Below are 18,131 nucleotides of genomic sequence, written 5' to 3' on the forward strand. Positions count from 1 at the left end.
CTAAGGGACATTGTCGAGGGTTGTCCTATCCTTGGAGGCCCCTCGAGTCTAGTCCCCTTTAAGGGTGGGACTTTTCCCAAGACTGGAAGCAAGCCCCAAGAATAAGGGTTAACATGGCCTGGTGGTCAGAATCTATATATACATCCCCTTTCTTAGGGGAATTACAGCCCCGAGGCCTAGTCCGAACTCCCGGCGCCTCTACTAGGGCTAATATGGCCTAGCGGCCAGAATCCATATGCCCATCCCCTTCACTAGGGATTATATGGCCCAGACGCCTGGCCCACAGATGAATCTTCTTCACTAGGGATAATATGGCCTAGAGGCTTAGTCCATAGGTGGGTCCCCTCTACTAGGGATGATATGGCCCAGAGGCCTAGTCCATATATAAGTCTCTTCTACTAGAGATAATACATCCCAGGGGTCTAGTCCATAGGTGAGCCGGAAAACTTCCCCCACAGATTAGATAGGGGAAGGTAGGAGGATCTGGACCCTATTGGCGCCCAGAGCCCTGTTGGAGGTGGTGCAATCCACTGCCTGCTCAGCGGAGAATCCTACTGCAACTTGTTGAACACCCAGAGAACAATTCCCCACCCTGGGCTACTTCCTAACATCCCTTGTTTGCCGAACTCTCCCGTTGTCTCGCTTAGGTGGTGTGGCTCTTTGGGTTGCCTCTCTCGCCCCGGCTGCTACTAGTTGGTCCGGCCGTGTCTACTCCCCTTGATCTGGAGCTCTCCCTGCACTTCCTTCTTCTTCTTCCACAGTCAGCCCAGCCTGAGCTTCTACAAAGGCTATTATAGTCTGCCTCCCCTGAGAGCATGCCCAGCAGGGCTGTGGTGGTGGGGCCATTTCAGTCAGCTGGATCAAGACAACTCCATGATCCCCAGTTCTATTGGGGTCTGGAAAGTGGGTGGGCGTTAGCCTGCCCACATCTAAAGGATCCTCCCCCAGCCTACAGGAGGATCCAAAAAGCCCTGGACATCAAGTGATTCCAGGGGACAAAGAAAAAGAAAAAACAGAGACTGGTATGAGGTTCAAAGGGCTAAAACAAGGTAACTGGATGGGGACACCAAGCAGAGAATCCTGGACAGTGCCCAGTGCCCCCTCCAAAGTCTCGAGAGAGCCAGCAAATGCCTCCCAGTGGAACTGTGCCCAGATGTGTGAACGGATAAAGAAGTAGAAATAGGCCCCACAGTCGCAGGCCCCTCCCTCAGCCACCACTCTCTGATTTGTAAATTGCCATCTTTGGCTATAGCCAGGAGGAAGTTGACCAGGAGGTCCTGCAACTTTGTGGGGACACTGATGGGGTGTGCACAGATTAATAGGTGAGGGTAGAAGTGCAGCCAGAATCTCAACAAGAGGTTCTGGAGGAGCCGAAAGAGGGGCTGTAACCTGGCGCACTCAAGATAAATGCGCACCAGGATTTCCCTTACATCACAGAAGGGGCAAGTGTTGGGGACAGAGGTGAACCATGCCAACTACACATTCATACTCACAGTGCCACGGAAGATTCTCCAGCTGATGTTCCTGTCAGGCAGGGGTGGATATAGGGCAGGGCAAACGGGGCGGCCGCCTCGGGCTCTGCGCTTCAAGAAGCCCCGCGCATGTGCATGGCGCCACTGTGCATGCACTGTGTCAAAGGGGGGGCCCCGCGAAATTGTCATCTGCCCCTGCTGTCAGGCCATGGAACCAAGGTGGAATAGAGACTGGCTCACTGGGGCTCCTCACCCTCTATTGGTGGTAGGAGGTCCTGCCACTTGGTACCTGGGAGAGACATGAGAGTGGGGAAGTGGAGAGTGCAAAGCATGAGTGTGTACAGATGACTCTTTGATGCGGTTTGAAAGGAGACTGGCTACAACGCATGCAGCTGGCTCAGGTGATGAGGGGGCAGGTGATTGGGAAGATACGCAGGGCAGGGAGCTGATGGAGAGATCAGGAGGACCGGGGTCCCTGATCCTCAGTAAGGGGTTGATACATCCCATCACACACATCTAGAAAATTTAAGCTTTTATTAACTTTGGGGGTTTTTTAGTATATATATTTTTTTACCCCAGGATGCTTTTGAGATATTGGCTGGAAATTATGAATTCAAAGAAAATGCAGTACTCTGCCTTGCATTTATGAGAGCAGCCTCGGTGCTGAAATCCCTTCCATTTACTATACTCAGAATGCATGACCTAGAAGGACTGCCCTGCATGGGAGATGAAATCAGAGCTGTCATTGAGGTAATGTTACAATGCATTCCTTGCTGGATGTTTCTTTTACAGATCTAATTTTTGTAGGGGTCAAGTGGGTGAAGATGTTTGTCAGTGGGGATAACTCTGTATATCTCCCGATTAGAGAGATTAGAATTGTTATCCTCTATTATTAAAGAGTCAGAGATTTCTGCATATCTTTTATAATGATCTGACCCGTAATGCATTCCTTAAATTGACAATAAACTTCTGTTACAGAAACACATTCCTAATGAATTAAGGTAATTTAAGACCGAATAGTGAGAGACCATGTATGGTGTGACACTTTAAAAGACATTTTCTCAGTTAGATGACTTAATATCTCTGTCTGTGTGACTTCTTCTGCACAGTACTTAACCACATCATTTTGTTTGTTTAATGCTTTATTACAAATATTATTTTGACAAACTGGTAAATATTGTAGTAATTTAGGCCCAGATTCAAAGAGGTACTTTGGTGCTTAAATCACATTTATACCTAAATAGTTTTGTTAATCTGGGCCTTCATATTAATCTTTTCCTTTCTCTTTTTTTGAGGAGTAATGTTAGTTTGAACCAAGGGGTTTGATTCGAACTAACATGGCCCGGAGCGCACTTTCACTTTTGAATCAGATGGCATTCAGAATAGCACGCGGCTGAGATTATGCTAATGAAGCGTGGGATATTTAAATCCCGGCTTCATTGACTATTTTGAATGCTTACATTTGCATCCCTATTTTGAACTAGGGTGCCAGTGTAGAGATACCCTTACTTACAAAACCCCCTTTTCCCCAGGTGAGGTGTAAACTCCACATTCTGATTGTAGCCTTGTGAATTCCCTACATTTTTCATTGTTTTAGTTTTTGGCACTTTCAGGACCCCATATTTCCACCACTATTATTTCAGGCAACAACAGAGCAGAATATCTTTGTTATCTGTAGAGGTCACTGCAAATATTGTGATTCACTCTTTTCCCCTTTTCTTCACGGGGTGAGAATATTGCCTCCACAGTGCTCTTAGCTTTTGCTGGCTTGGGGTATGGGAATTCAATTCTGACCTCCTGCACAATAGAATAGAAATTTTATCTCTTGTTACACTGAGCAAAAATATATCCATTGCCACAGTGCTTCTGGGTCTGTTTGATTGAAATAAACTGAGTCAAATGCTGAAATATGATTTTTAGAACAGCTCAATTAAGCATGTGACATAATTGCAGTCCAATTGACAATGAGTGAATAATCCCATCCCCAGTTGCTAATAATATGGAGTATTTTATGTGGGCCAAATCTTGACTCCATTCTTGAGTTAAAGGAAATTTTGCTTAAGTAAGGTTTGTAGTATTTGGTCCTCTGGGAATAAAACAAGTGTGCATGCTCTCTCTTTCTTTGCTGATAAGAGTTCCTATAGGACTGTTGTAATACAGCTGAAATAATTTCAGAAGTAATCAGTAACCTATTATTGTATGTACAGGAGATTATTGATGAAGGAGAGAGTTCTAGAGTTAAAGACGTGTTAACTGATGGACGATACCAATCATTTAAAGTAAGTATGTTTTAGCCTTAGTTTTGTAGTTGCTTAAAAGTGTGTGTGATCACTTTTTTCATGAGCTCTCGATGTCACAATGTCTAAATATTTAAAGGAGCATCACAAGTATTACATTTTATTTAATTCGGAGAAAAATCATCACTACATAGACCATGATAAAGTAAGAGGGAATAATTCTGAATCGGTTACCCATCATCTTTTAATTAATGTGATACAATGTACTTTGCTGTTGAACTGCAATTTTTCTCCCCAAACTGATGACTTTTTTTTGCCTGAGATTTAACCCAATTTACTTTTGGTTGATTAGTCATGGTTATGGCACCACACAGCCTTATTCTGATTTTATGGAAATGTCAGTCTGAGGATAAGGACTAAGATCTCTTTTTCATTCTGCTGAAACATGCCTCACAGTAAGAGCAGGCAGGCATGGAGGGAAGGCTTTGTTAGCAGGCATGTTCAAGACTCAGAGCTATGATGAGAATGCAGCTACAACTAAAAAGTAGTTCAGAATCAGGGAGGTAGTAGAACAGTTCCCGTTTTAGTGAACTTTCAGTACATTCTGCACCAGAGAAGCTCTCCATTTCAATATTTTATCTCTGAGAATTTTAATTTGGCGGGTGTGTTTCCATGCATAGCAATCTTTGGTTTCACAAACCAAAGGGAACAGTGGTTTTTTTGCTAAGATCTATCTCAGCCTGTTCCCGCAAACTTTAAGTTAAGGCAATAATACAAGGAGACAGATGAAGAAGATAAGCTGTACTTATGTGGCCATTACTTGTCACAATACAGTTTGTCAATACTTCAATTAGACACCCATGGCTGGCCCATAATAGATGACTCAGGCTTGCAAGGCTTGGGATGTGGAGTAGTTTAATTCTGGTGTAGATCAGGGGTGGGGAATAATTTTTGACCAGGGGCCACTCCAAGAATTTGGAAAGTGGTCGAGGGCTGCACTTTTCCATGATATTAATGGAGCAGGTGCGGGGTCTGGGATGGAGGTTGGGTGCAGAAGGGAGTTCTGGGGAAGGCAGGGAATTTTGGTGAAGGAGGCAGTTGTGACCTGGGGCACTGGACTGGGGTATAGAGGGTTAGATTGTGACCTATGGAAAGGAATTGGAGTACAGGAGTGCAGGGGTTTGGGTTGTGAGCTAGGGCAGGAGGGGAATGTAATCTGGGGCAGGGGATTGGGGTACCATATGTGGGAGGAGGTATGGGTGCAGAAGGGAGACAGAGGATTTGGGTGTGTGGAATAGGGGGCCGGAGTGGGGGGGGCAGAGTTTTGGGGAAGAGAGGGGCTGGGGTGCCAGAGGCAGGCTCTGTCCAGGAGACTTACCAGCCAGCAGCCTGTTCCTGAATCAGCCTCCCTGCCTGCCCAGCCCCCTGCACTGGCTGTAGCCATGTGCTCTGTGAATAACTACAGCCCCTTGTGCTTCGTGGCTGCCTATTATTGAAACAGGCAGCTCCCTTTGGCCAGTTTCTGGCCAGAAGCTGGTCAATGGGATTGTTCTGGGAGAGGGAGTAGCTCCTAATGCTTCCTCCCTCCCCTCTGGGATCAGTTTTTAAAGTGAAATTGCCTCACAGCCACGTTTCTGAGTAGCATGCAGGTGGGGAAAGGCAAGCAGGAAGCCTGCTGGGGATTCCTGCAACATCTACGGGCCAGATCTGGTGGCTTGGTGGGCCAGATCCAGCCATATTTCTCCCAGCTGTGGTGTAGATTGGGCGGAGAACCATTTTTGGGTCGGGGCTACTGACTCACAGAAAAATGAGAAGCAGAAGGACACTCCCTATATTCCCCTTGCACACCAGAGCCTAGGAGGGCCCAGTTTGAACTATATCAGTGTACACTAAATTGCAGCACTGTAACATGCCCATGTAGGTTCTGCAGGTGCAAACGAAAAAGTTCCCAGTTTCTGTGAATGTAATCCTGGCTGAAGAACTATGGCCAACTATGACCAAACTTCCCAGCCTACACTGCTCTGCTAGTGTACCTCAGTCCTGCCCTGCACTCCCACTGTAACTATAATGCTGCTCCTCACTTGCACACAGACTATCAGTCATTCTGAATGATTCCAACAATAATAGGAATACCACTTTTTTACTTAAATATTTTAGATGTTGTATACATTTCCAAACATGCTGATTTCAATTACAATACATAATACAAAGTGCTCACTTTATATTTGTTTTTATTTACAAACATACACACTGTAAAAACAAAATAAATAATATTTTTCAGTTCCCCCATTACAAATATTGCAGTTCAACCTCTTTGTCATGAAAGTTGAATTTACACACATATATTATGTAAAAAAAACTTGAGGAAGAACGGCTCTTGCGCAAAAGGGGTTTTTTGTGCAAAAAGGAGCTGTCTACACAGCTCTTTTTTGCGCAAACTCCTCTTGTGCAAAAGAGGTCCGAAGAAGAAATGCAAATGCAAGCACGACATATGCAAATGAGCGCTCCATTTGCATTTCCTCCTGCAGAAAAGTCTTGCAGTATAGACATAGCCCAAATGCTATGAATGACCCATTTCCACCCTGACTTGGCCCTGGTCTAATACTAGGTAGTTATTTTGAAATAACTCCGCTTATTTTGAAATAACAAGGTGAGCATCCACACTACCAAGCCACTTATTTAAAAATAAGGGACTGGTTATTTTGAAATAATAACTCCTGCTTTCCACGAGGAATAACGCTTATTTCAAAATAGTAATTTCAAAACAGCAGTAGCGTGGTCATTCCAGTGCTGTTATTTCAAAATAACTACTCTCCAGGGTCATTCAGAGTAATTACTCCTCATTGCTTCCTGGGACTCTGTGTCAAGGTAGCATATCCTCATTAAGGGAGCCTGCCTTGGACTAATTTCAAGGCTTCCCTGTAGTGTGGCTGTGCTATTTCAAAACAGATATTTTGGGAGTTATTATTTCAAAATAAATTATTTTTAAAATAATTTCCTATGTAAACATGCCCTAGATTAGCTTCATTAACACAAGTAACTTCTTCCTTTTATATACCCCTGTTTCGGTAATTATTTTTAAAATAATTTCCTATGTAAACATGCCCTAGATTAGCTTCATTAACACAAGTAACTTCTTCCTTTTATATACCCCTGTTTCGGTAACTTACACTCAAGTCATCTGAATAAGTGCTTTTTATCCATGAAAGCTTAATCTGGTGGGGTATGTCTATACTACCCTCCTAATTCGAACTAGGAGGGTAATGTAGGCATACCGCACTTGCAAATGAAGCCCGGGATTTGAATTTCGTGGAATGAGGAGTACAGCTAGTTCAGATTAGGAAGCCTAATCCGAACTATCTACTCCGTGCCGCGTGTAGCCGCGCGGCACGGGGTTCGAACTGCCGACATTTAAAAATGGTGCCGGCCGGCTTCATGCAAATGAAGCCCGGGAAATTCAAATCCCAGGCTTCATTTGCAAGTGCGGTATGCCTACATTACCCTCCTAGTTCGAATTAGGAGGGTAGTGTAGACATACCCTTAGTCTCTAATGTGCCACAGGATTCCTCATTGTTTGTGCAAATAATTGTAATTCAAAACAATAAAAAGTGAGCACCGTACACTTTATATTGTGTGTTACAACTGAATCAATATATTTGAAAATGTAGAAAAACACCTAAAATATTTAATAAGCAATATGATTAAAACTGCAATTAATTGTGATTTTTTTCTAGTTAATCATAGGAGTTAAGTGTGATAATCAACAGCCCTAATTCCAACCTGTGTGATAATTTTGTGAGGCATGCAAATTTCCACTGCAAAGTAGGATGAGACAACAAAACTCCTGGACAAACTCTGTTTTCAAATTCATTTGATTGAAACCTGACTTGTAAGCTAGGTTTGTAGTGTTGCCTACCCCGCAGCCAATGCTTCCATTAATATTGGGCTTGCCCCACCCTGGACTAGCGGAGAATGAATTCAGACAAAGGGTTAACAAGAACAGTTCTGAAAGTTGTTTATTGATGTAAATTCTTAAGAGCGCGGTAATACTCACACATGCATTACACTCATACTAGCAGTCTGGAGGCAGGCTACAGGTATGGCGTAGGTTTCTTCTGATTTCACAGGTGGATGGAGCTAGCCAGGCAACAGCTTCCTGGAGATCGACTGCAAGGCCACAGTGATCCCTGGAGATCCCTTTGGATGTATGGGAGGATTTCCTTCTTTGGGACAGTCTCAGGTTTCTGCTGTGATGTTACATTTTGTCTGGAGAGAGAGAGCAAGAGAGAGCGAGCCCTGGCCACTCGTCACATTAACTTATATACCTGCAGAGTCCTTCCTTGCCTTAAAAGGTCACAGAGTTGGACTGCCTTGTGATTGGATGTTTCTCATTCACACTTCCTCACTCATTCCATAGATTTCATGCATATTCATAAGCAAGAATACAATTGCAAAACGTTTAACATTATAGAGACCTTTTGACATGACAGGAAGCTGCTTAAGCCACATTTGCTTAGCTAGAGAAGTTGTCTAAACTGCATCAGCTTAACATCTTCAAAAACAAGTGCCTAGCTTCAACAGGAAACTTGATTAACAGAATCTGTCTAGACTGTATCTGCTGACACAAGTCAAGTTTTAGCTGAGAGAGCTAGAGACACAAACAAGGCATTTTGTGTCCAGCCAGCCATCGCTTCAATTGGAGGGCCATGTGTCCAGCTGACAACATGTAGTGTGAAAACTGGTGCACGCTAAGCTCAGGGGCTACCCATGTATTTTTTTATTCCCAACAAACCAAGTCATATATAAATATGATTTTTTTACAGTTACAAAATTGCAAGAATGTTATGTGGCTATTTTTTTAGCAACTCAGGCTGCATAGCATGTATTTTAGCTATGCTGTAGAGGAATGACAATACATTTTATTGACACTAATTCTTGTCAATACTAAAATTAACTGTGGTACAGCAAGAGTCAATGTACAATGACTTTTACCAACAGAAGCTCAGTACTGACCACATATACAACAGTGAAATAGGAATATTTATAACCCAAAAGATCCTCAGGGAGTAAACTTTATGTATCTAACTTCAGGGAAGTCTAAAGAACTGCAGCTTGCAGAGAATAAAATGTTAATTTTGTTTTCCTTCACTGACAATGATATTGAGTCCACTTCCTACTGATCTCTAACCAATGCACAGTGTTAATAGTTTTTTGGCATCATTCTACAGCCGCTAACAGTCCCTTTTGAAAATGCAGTACTAGCAAAACATTAAAAGATAAGAATCTAAATGATTTTTAAAATGAGATTTAAATGCAATCACATTCCCCTACAACCACACATGTTTTAGACAAAGAATAGGTAATCTTACCCATTGTATGCAACATGTAGTATAATTCCTATTTAAAATTATCCAGTTTTTCATCCTTCCCCTTTTTTTACCTAATTCCAAATAATTAATCTCATTAGAAAAACACAAGATAAAATTAGCATGGCTTGAAGTCAAAGATTATAGATTCCATAGAAAAAGACAATTGTGTGGCCAATCATGAAATCTATGATTGTGCAATGAAACTACTCAGAGATACAATATTGGCACAGTATTCACAGCTCTGTTTTATAGGCATCGAGATCCATTTCCATTCCCTTAGTCCTTAAAGAGTCAAATGTTCTCACCGAGTGTCAAGTGGCACAAGCATTTCTCTCTCTGGGATCCCTTGAATCGAGTAAGATTTCCCTTGGATGCCTATAATTGATGAGTGCGAAATCAGAAATTAGGCCAATTCTGGCAAGGAACACTCTCTGGCAGTGGCAGTGCCGTGAGGTCTCTATCGCCATCGGCACCAACACCAGTGGTGCTGATGTCGGCCTAGGCACACTCCTTATGTTGGGCTCTGATCATCTTCATAGAGATGACACTTAGGGTATGTCTAGACTGCAGCAGTCTAGACGCAGATCGGTCGACAAGGGGTTTACAGAAGCGGTCGACAAAGGCTTCCCTTGTCGACTGATCCGTATCTAGGCTGCTGCGCTGAGCCAGATCACCTGATTGTCGGCACAGAGCAGCGGCCATTTTTATTTTAATGAAGCGGGGATTATTTAAATCCCCACTTTACTGACTATGTCGGGTAAACTAGTTTACATGGCTCTGTCGACGGAACCATGTAGTCTAGATATACCCTTAATCTCAAAGGGTGTGTCTAGACTACAGGGTTTTGTCAACAAAACTATATCTGCGTCTACACTGCCGCTGAGTTCTGTCGACATAACGTCGACATAACTCAGCAGATTTGTAGACAGCTGTAAACCTCATTCTATGAGGAATAATGCCTTTTGTCGACAGAATTCTGTTGACAGAAGGAATTATTGCATCTACACTGTCCTTTGCATCTACGCTGTCATGTCGACAAAGCGGCTTGCTTTGTCGACAGAACTGGATGTAGTCTAGACGCTCTTTGTTGACAGAAGCAGTATCTGTCGACAAAAGCATGTAATCTAGACATACCTAAAGTATCAGGCACCCTTCTTGATGGTGTTTCTCCAAGTTATCCGACCCTCCACCTGCCTCTCCCAGGTGTCAGCATCAATGTTGCACTTTGCCAACGTGTTCTTAAGGATGTCTCTTTAGCGCTTCCTCTGCCTGCCATGAAACCTCATCCTGGTCCTCAGCTGAGCATAGAAAATCTGTTTAGGCAAACGTGTCAGGCATACTGACCACCTGTCCAGACCATCATAGCTGCCTGTGGGTGATTATTGCCTCGGTGCTGCAGGAATCAGCCTCTGTGAGGATACTAACATTGTTCCATCTGCCCTGCTATGTGATGCTCGATATTGTCCTTTGGTGCCTTTGGTGGAATTTCTCCAGATCTTTAATATGACATCTATGGGGAGTCCAGGCTTCAGCTTCATATAGCAATGTTGGAATGACTACAGGATTGTAGACGTCGATCTTGGCCTGCATCTTGATGTCGTGGTCATCAAAGACTTGCCTCTGTAAATATCCATCAGCTGCACTGGCACTGGAGATCCAGTGACAGAGTTCATCATCAATGTCAGCATTGCTGGACAGATAGCTTCCGAGATAGGTTGACATTCTCCAGCACTTGGTCGTCTGCTGTGATGGTTTGTTTGGGTAACAGTATAGGGGGGTGTTGGCTAAAAGAGAACCTTGGTCTTTTGTGTATTGAGAGTCAGTCCCAACTTGTGGTAGGCTGTGGCAAAAATGTCAAGAATTGCTTGGAGATCATCTTCCGAGGTGGCACTGACTTTGGCATCATCAGTGTACTGAAGTTCTACCACTGACGTTGTTGTGGTCTTGATCTTGGCTCTGAAGCAGCCCAGATTGAAGAGAATACCATCCATTCTGTAGGTGATATTCACTCTGCTTGGGAGATCATCATCAATAACCTGGAGCATGGCTGCCAAAAAGATATTAAATAGTGCTATTACACAGCCTTTACTTGACTTCAGTCCTTACATCAATTAGAAGATATACAAGCATGTAGCTTGTAGTTCAGAAACAGTAAAATCAGGATGTCACATGCAATGTGGTGGGAGTTCTTCTCCTTTATGCTAGGAAGTCAATGCAGTTATTTGAAAGAGGGTTTTTAAAAATTGAAATAAAAGATTATTATTACTTAAGCAGTTAGTTGGGTGAAAAAATATAGATGCTTAGTATTACAGAAAATCCTACATATTTAGTTAAATCATGCCAAGATGCTGAGATGCTGCTGCATGGGGTTTTTTTAGATTTCATGTTAATGAAAATGTTTCTGGTATAATAACCATTTGACTTCATAGGGTAATTATGGAGAAAAAAGAGAGAGAGAGAGGGAGGCCACCACCATATAGCAAATCCGAAGATGAATTTTGGTCTTTGTTTTAGTTAGTCACCTAACCCTTGTTTTTTTTTCTGTTAATCCATTTTTCTTTTGAAATCAGCCCTGTGTTGTCTCAGCAGATGCCTGAAGTTACACTGAAATGTGTGTTGTTCTGTTTGCTTTAGGAATTTAGTTCTGTTTTTGGAGTGGGATTGAAGACATCAGAAAAATGGTATAGAATGGGTTTTCGGACACTAGAAGATGTAAAAGCTGACAAGACCCTGAAGCTATCAAGGATGCAGAAAGCAGGTAAACCATCCACTAAAAGGTCTATTTCAGTGCTTTAATACATTGAAAACAGCATCAATTACAGCAGTGGTTCTCGGCCTTTCCAGACTACAGTACCCTTTCAGGAGTCTGATTTGTCTTGCATAGTTAGTTCTCTATAAATCATGCCAGAAGTGAAGCGCAGCCTTAGAAAGGAGGTTGTGATCACAAGTGTCTCAGGGCAGGAGCTTGAGTCCAGGACTGAAGGCAAGGAAAAATCCTTAGGGAAAAGGACTCAGAGGTCTAGGATCTATAGTGAGAAGCTGAGGGCTTAAGGAAGCATTCTACAATCAAAGTACAACTCGAAGAAAAGAAGGATGTAGATATAGGTGCCATCTTCTTCAGCTGGGGAGGGGGCGTGTTCTTGACATCCCCATTTAATCCCTTTCCCCAAGCTTCCACCTCTGCCCCGCCTCCTTCCCTGAGCATGTCCATCCCCTCCTGCCCCTCTCTCCTAGCTGAGTGCACTGGGAGGCAGTGCTGGGAGGACAGGGCAGGAGTTAGTCAGCAGGGATGTCATGGAAGAGAGGTGCAAGGTAGGCAAGGAAGGAAGCAGAAGTGGAAGCTTGGCTGCTGGTGCTCAGCACCCACTAATTTTGGAGCACTCACGAGTCAGCACCCATGACCAGGGGCAAATGGTCAGGAAAAACCACTGGCCACATGACCCCCACCCGAGCTCAGGAACAGACCAGAACAACCCTCTTCCATCCAGACCCCTGCACTACCTGCTTCTACTCTGCCCCCGCCTTGCTCTTCCCCCTGCTGTGGGAACCCGAGGGATTAGAGGAGCTGGTGATGGCAGCAACAGTTCCCCACCACCACCACACACACACTCATCGGCAGCAGCAGAGGAAGTGGGGGAAGGCAACTCTGCTGCTTTGGTCTCCCAGCGAACATGTTGCTTCACTTTCCACTGGGGAAGCTATGGGAGGGAAAGACCATGAGTCTGAGATAAGGTACAGACAGCTCAGTTACGCAGGGTTCTAGCTGAAGGTAAATGTGAGTTTCTCCCTATGTAAGCAGCGTACTGGGGTGTAGATCAGCCCTTGCTCTTAATGGTGAGGAAGCAAAGAGTGTATGGAGTCCATGGGTGGGTGGAAATTGAGCACAGGAAAAAAAGAGCCAAGACTTTGAGCAACAGGACAGAGAGAACCATCATAGTTGGGGGAAACTGAGGTACAGTGACAGGGATCATGTACTGGGATTGCTACATGGTTCATATACCAAACACCCCATTTCTTAACACACACAGATGTGTGATTCTTCCCCTCCCACAACTATCTTAACCTTCCTCCAATTCTCATTCTGTTTGTGGGTCTGTGTTCTTAGTTTCAGTGGCAATTTCAGTACTTCTGACTTGGAATTAGTCACGTTTTCTAACTAAACCAGAAAATGTTTTAGTATGTCTGTTCCTTATGGACTGCAAATAAACTTTATTTAGATTTGTGAGTTTGCTAAGGAAATTTTTAAGGGAACTTCCTTATTGGAAGGTTGTTGCAAACTCAGTCAAGCCAATTTTAACATTGTTTTTGTTTGTTTCTGCAGAAAAGCTCCTAATTCTCCCTTGAAATGGAAAAATGTATACCCAGTTGTATTTATGCCAGAGGTGTAGCCTCTGGAATTTCAAAATAAATCTTGGTTTGGTTTTAAAAATACACTGCATATCCTCGTTATCCACGTCTCTGTAGCCATCTGTCCTTTAGCTTGTGTGGCAGAGTCCTGAGCATTTGTTGCTCTATATCCTGAGTTTAACTCCTCCTCACTGATGATTTTGGTGTTGGCCTGAGTTCATGATAAACAGTAGCAATTTTTGAGAAAACTAAACTGTATTCTCCTTTAAAACTGGCTGTCAAAATGCTCTAACTGGGGAATGCAGGATGCTTTCAAATTCTTCGCATAAATACAACTTTTTTCCCCAGGTAGCAGAAATGTATTATTTATCTGGATATACTCTTTTTCTCCATTCCCGGTGAAGTGAAGAGCTTTTTCTCCATGTACTTCCTTTTATCTCAAGTGGTAGGAGCTTCTGTTTTCATTGCCAAAGTTTCCAGCCAGGTTTGATCATCTAGGGTAGTTCTAGACTACAGGCTTTTTTCGACAGAGGCTTTGTCGAAAGATACTGTCGACAAAGCCTCTGTCGAAAAAGAGCATCTAGACTACAACCAGTTCTGTCAAAAAAGCAAGCTGCTTTTTCAAAAGAGAGTATAGATGCTCTCTTTTGAAAAAGCACAGTGTGGATGCAATAGTGCCTTTTTTTGACAGAACTTACTGTCGACAGAACGCGGTGGTAGTGTAAACGCAGGTATAGTTTTGTCAACAAAATCCACTTTTGTCGACAAAACCCTGTAGTCTAGACACACCCCTACTGGCTATGTTCATTAGGCAACTTTCAGTTTGTTCCATCCTAAATATTGCTTTGCCTCTTGCATTTAAATTTATAAAAAGTGTTTTCAGTTCATAAGGGGCAGATCACACTCATAGGTTTGCTGTGTTAAAGAGGCCACCAGTACCAAAGTTTTGAGACCCACTATCCTACATCAAGATCATATCTTCTGGTTGAAGTAGTAAAACACATATTTTAGAAAGACATCCAGTCTTAATTAGGGTCAGATTAAGAATCCCATGCTCTTCACACAATGTAAGAGTTTTTGATGCCCTGCTGAATAAGTTATTAGCAGCCTTATCTTGAACTTGTTTAATGCTGTGTATTTTTTTATATTTGATTTTTATTTATATAAAATTACTTTTAGGTTTTCTCCACTATGAAGACCTCATTAGCTACGTATCTAAGGTAGAAGCAGATGCAGTAAGCGTGATTGTTGAGGATGCTGTACGGACATTTTTACCAGATGCTTTAGTGACCATAACTGGTGGCTTCAGAAGGTAAATGGAATAAATAATGTTTGTCTTCACTCCCCCTTACCCCTGTAAATAAACAAAATGCTCATTTCTGAGCTGTCGAACAAGCAAAGAACCTAAATGGGAGAGCATGAAAGCTTATTACTGTTCATCATTAATCCTGTAAAAAATCTATATGGACAAATCCTAGGAAGCCAGTCTTCCTTTTTCTGACCACATTTCCAAGGGTTTAGATTCTGAAAAGTATGGATTCTTTTTTTATCATTTTAAAAATCAAATGAACAACATAAATATAAGTTATGTTTGGATTTTACATTATGGTATCACATAGGTGGTCTGCTGCACCCATATAGCGCACGTTGGGAGTCATCATGGGACTTCACACATCCACCTGTTTGTTACCCATTACAGGATCAGGCCTAAAATTGCTTACAGGTTACCAGTATGCACCCACAGGGTTCTATCTCTTTGATTGTGATGAGTATATTTCATCACTCTTGTGCTATCTCCTGATCCCTTTAATAATTATTCCCTACCTTCGTAATGCTAACAATATGTAGCTATCTAGTACATATTTTAATATGTATGGTATAATGTAAAGATGGCCAAAGTGTGGCTTATGGGACAAATGTAAACCATGATCAAGATGCATCAACAAGATAGGGTGTTACATTCTGGGATCTCAAGTAATCTTCCTGCTGCATCTCCATTTTTAAGATGATTGTGACTGCAGTCTGGTCAGTTTGATGCCAATTAATCATGGACCTTGTGTTCCTGGTATGCTTTGTTTTCTTAGGCATAAACTGATTAACATGTGCACTTGTTAGGGCAGAATTATGAATATGGAACCATCATCACACTCATAACAATCATGGTTTCTTCTGATGTGATGTGTACTTAGGGCTTATTGGTAACCTAGATATTTGCAATGGGTGAGTCTGACATTCAAATACAGACCTGTTTTGCTGTTCTTTCTTTACGGAGCTCTTTTCTGCTTTTGTAATTGCCATTAGACTTTAGCTAGCTAGCTAGCTATAAAAGTTTTTCCTGTGGGACAGAGTGACATCATCATGTCACTCTGCATCCTGCAGCCCCTCCTGGCTCAGCCTCCTCCTTGATAATGGGGTGGATGGCAGCCATGTAGCTTCCATGGTCTCCCTGGAGCTCCAGGAGGCAGGGTTGGGTCTGGCCTTGCCTTTTGGTGTCCTGGCAGCTGGGGGGAGAGCTGGGACAGGCCAGGGCAGGCACACCTCAGCCTGGCCCTCTTGGGTGGTCGGGAGGGTGGGGAGTTGGGTCTGCCTACCCCCAGACAAAGGGGAATTGGTGAGCATAGAGAGCAGGGGGCACTGCCCCTTAGTATCTTAACATGGTTATATAAAGATCTGCAGGTGACACATTCAGAAAAGTATGTAGTGGAGTCTTAAGAAAGCAATCCTATATAACACTGATGCCAGAAGGGCACAGGAGCACAACCTCCCCCTCATAAACAGTAGCCAAACTGCAGGGAATAAATGACAGATTGCAGGATCTTTGAACACTAGCTCATGTGGGCTCTGAGATTAGGTACTGGGAGTGTTTTATCAGTATAGAGAATTGAGAAGATTAGATGTTGTTTCTGGAATGTCAGAAAATTCTTTTCTGCTAGGCACACTTTTTTGGATAAGTTTGAAATACAAATTGCAGTGCTGAAATTCAAGGATAAATTTAGAAACAGAGCAGCTGTACTTACAGAATTAATCAGTTATACTTCCACACATGGTGTCTATAGGAATGCGTTTTCTAGTCTAACTAGTGAGTGCTACACAGCTCAGTGTTGATGAAGCTGATAACACCATATTAAGAACATCATAAAATGTGTTACAGGAAGGACTTGGGTTTGTGGTACAACATCTCTGAATTAGCATAACATTATAATAATAAGAAAATGGTCATGAATAATATAGTTTTGATTAAATGTTCTACACATATAAAACAATTTTGTTGCTCTGTTATCTTGAAATCTAATCTGAGAGGACTTAAGCACCCTCTGTTCTGATTGATTGCAGTGGGAATTTAAAGTGTTTAACTCCTCTCAGAATTTGACTGTACATTAAAACATCATATGCTATTGGGGTCGGGACAGGGAATATAAGTTACAGTGAAATGATATTGTAAGAGTGATTTAGTTTTAAGTGTGTGCATCTTGAATACCTGCTAAGAATAGAGCAGTACATAAACTTGGTGGGTGTACATCATCACACATTTTAAGTGATACTTACAACTGAATTCCTTATACATTGTAATTGCTGTGGTCATTACAAATTCCACTTCTCCTTATTTAGAGAATTTTGTTTGTAATACTGTATCTCATATATAACATGAGATAGTATAACTTGAGTAATGAGATGCTACTATTGGCGGTATAGGTGTTTGTGCTATAATGAGCTAATGCTATTAACACAAGATTTATTAAAAATGAGATTTTTAATGATCACAAGGTGCTCATATTTAGGTCTCAAACAAAAATTCCAGAAGCACAGTGTCCAATATTTGTTCAACAATGTCTCAGAAAAAGTTGTCATGTGGTGAATCACTAACACCATATACTGCAGCATCCTGGATTTTCATTGATTTGATTTAGCTGATGAAATCGGATGATTTCACAACCAAAGGTTTTATAGCTTCAGGCTACCTAGGAGCAAGAATACTTGCTGAAGGAAATTTCTAATAGGTGGATCGATGCTTCACTTTTTGGGTAGATAATTTGTAACTAACACCAAAATATTTTTTTAACCAGAATTAAAGTGACTTAAAATTAGATCTGGAAAATAAAATCACGCTGTTCATATAGTATCTGCCAATGCAGTGTTACTTCTCACTATATAGTCTCAGTGCTTTGGCTAGATTAGTTGTACATTACTTGAGATGGGGCTTCAGATATCATTAATTCTGTGCAGTGTACTTAGAGCATGGGGGAGGGGTGGATAAGGGAGAAATAATGGCCCGTGAGCCAGATCCAAATTGCCAAACTGCTGGATTTGCCCTGTGGAAGTAGCAGGAGCCTCAGCCTGGCTTCCTGCCTGCCCTGCCTCAACATGCTGCTTAGAGCAACTTTCTGAATGCTGCAAGCCCAGGGGAAGATGAGGGGAGAGGCATCATCCTCTGCCCCTGCCCCTAGCCAGGCAGTGTGTGAAGGACCCTTCACCCCATGCTTGCACATTCAGAGCAGCACAAATGGCCCCCACCTTGATGAGGAACCTGCTGGGCAAGGATGCTGGGCAGGAGTTGCTCAGGTAAGTGCCTCCCAGCCTGAGCCTCCCACTGACACTTCAGCCCCACTTTCTCCCAAACCTCTGCTTTCCTCCTGGACCCTACCCCATGTAGCCCAAAACCTCTGCACCTCCCTCTCCTGCACACTTACCCCTTCCCAGACCATGCA

At 42.7% G+C, this 18,131-nt stretch overlaps 1 protein-coding gene across 6 annotated transcripts in view; it reads left to right on the plus strand.

Moving 5' to 3' along the window:
* The window catches only part of DNTT (DNA nucleotidylexotransferase), a 191,483-nt gene that overhangs the window by 67,022 nt on the left and 106,330 nt on the right, over positions 1–18,131 (plus strand). For all 6 annotated transcript variants that reach the window (XM_075935207.1, XM_014581825.3, XM_075935206.1 and 3 more), the window contains 4 exons: positions 2,052–2,222; positions 3,680–3,751; positions 11,713–11,836; positions 14,605–14,737. In XM_075935207.1, coding sequence (XP_075791322.1) covers positions 2,052–2,222; positions 3,680–3,751; positions 11,713–11,836; positions 14,605–14,737 — 500 coding nt within the window. The remainder of the gene's footprint in view (positions 1–2,051; positions 2,223–3,679; positions 3,752–11,712; positions 11,837–14,604; positions 14,738–18,131) is intronic.

The sequence above is a fragment of the Pelodiscus sinensis genome, chromosome 8 (assembly GCF_049634645.1).
Source record: "Pelodiscus sinensis isolate JC-2024 chromosome 8, ASM4963464v1, whole genome shotgun sequence".
In the NCBI taxonomy this organism is placed as follows: Eukaryota; Metazoa; Chordata; order Testudines; family Trionychidae; genus Pelodiscus; species Pelodiscus sinensis.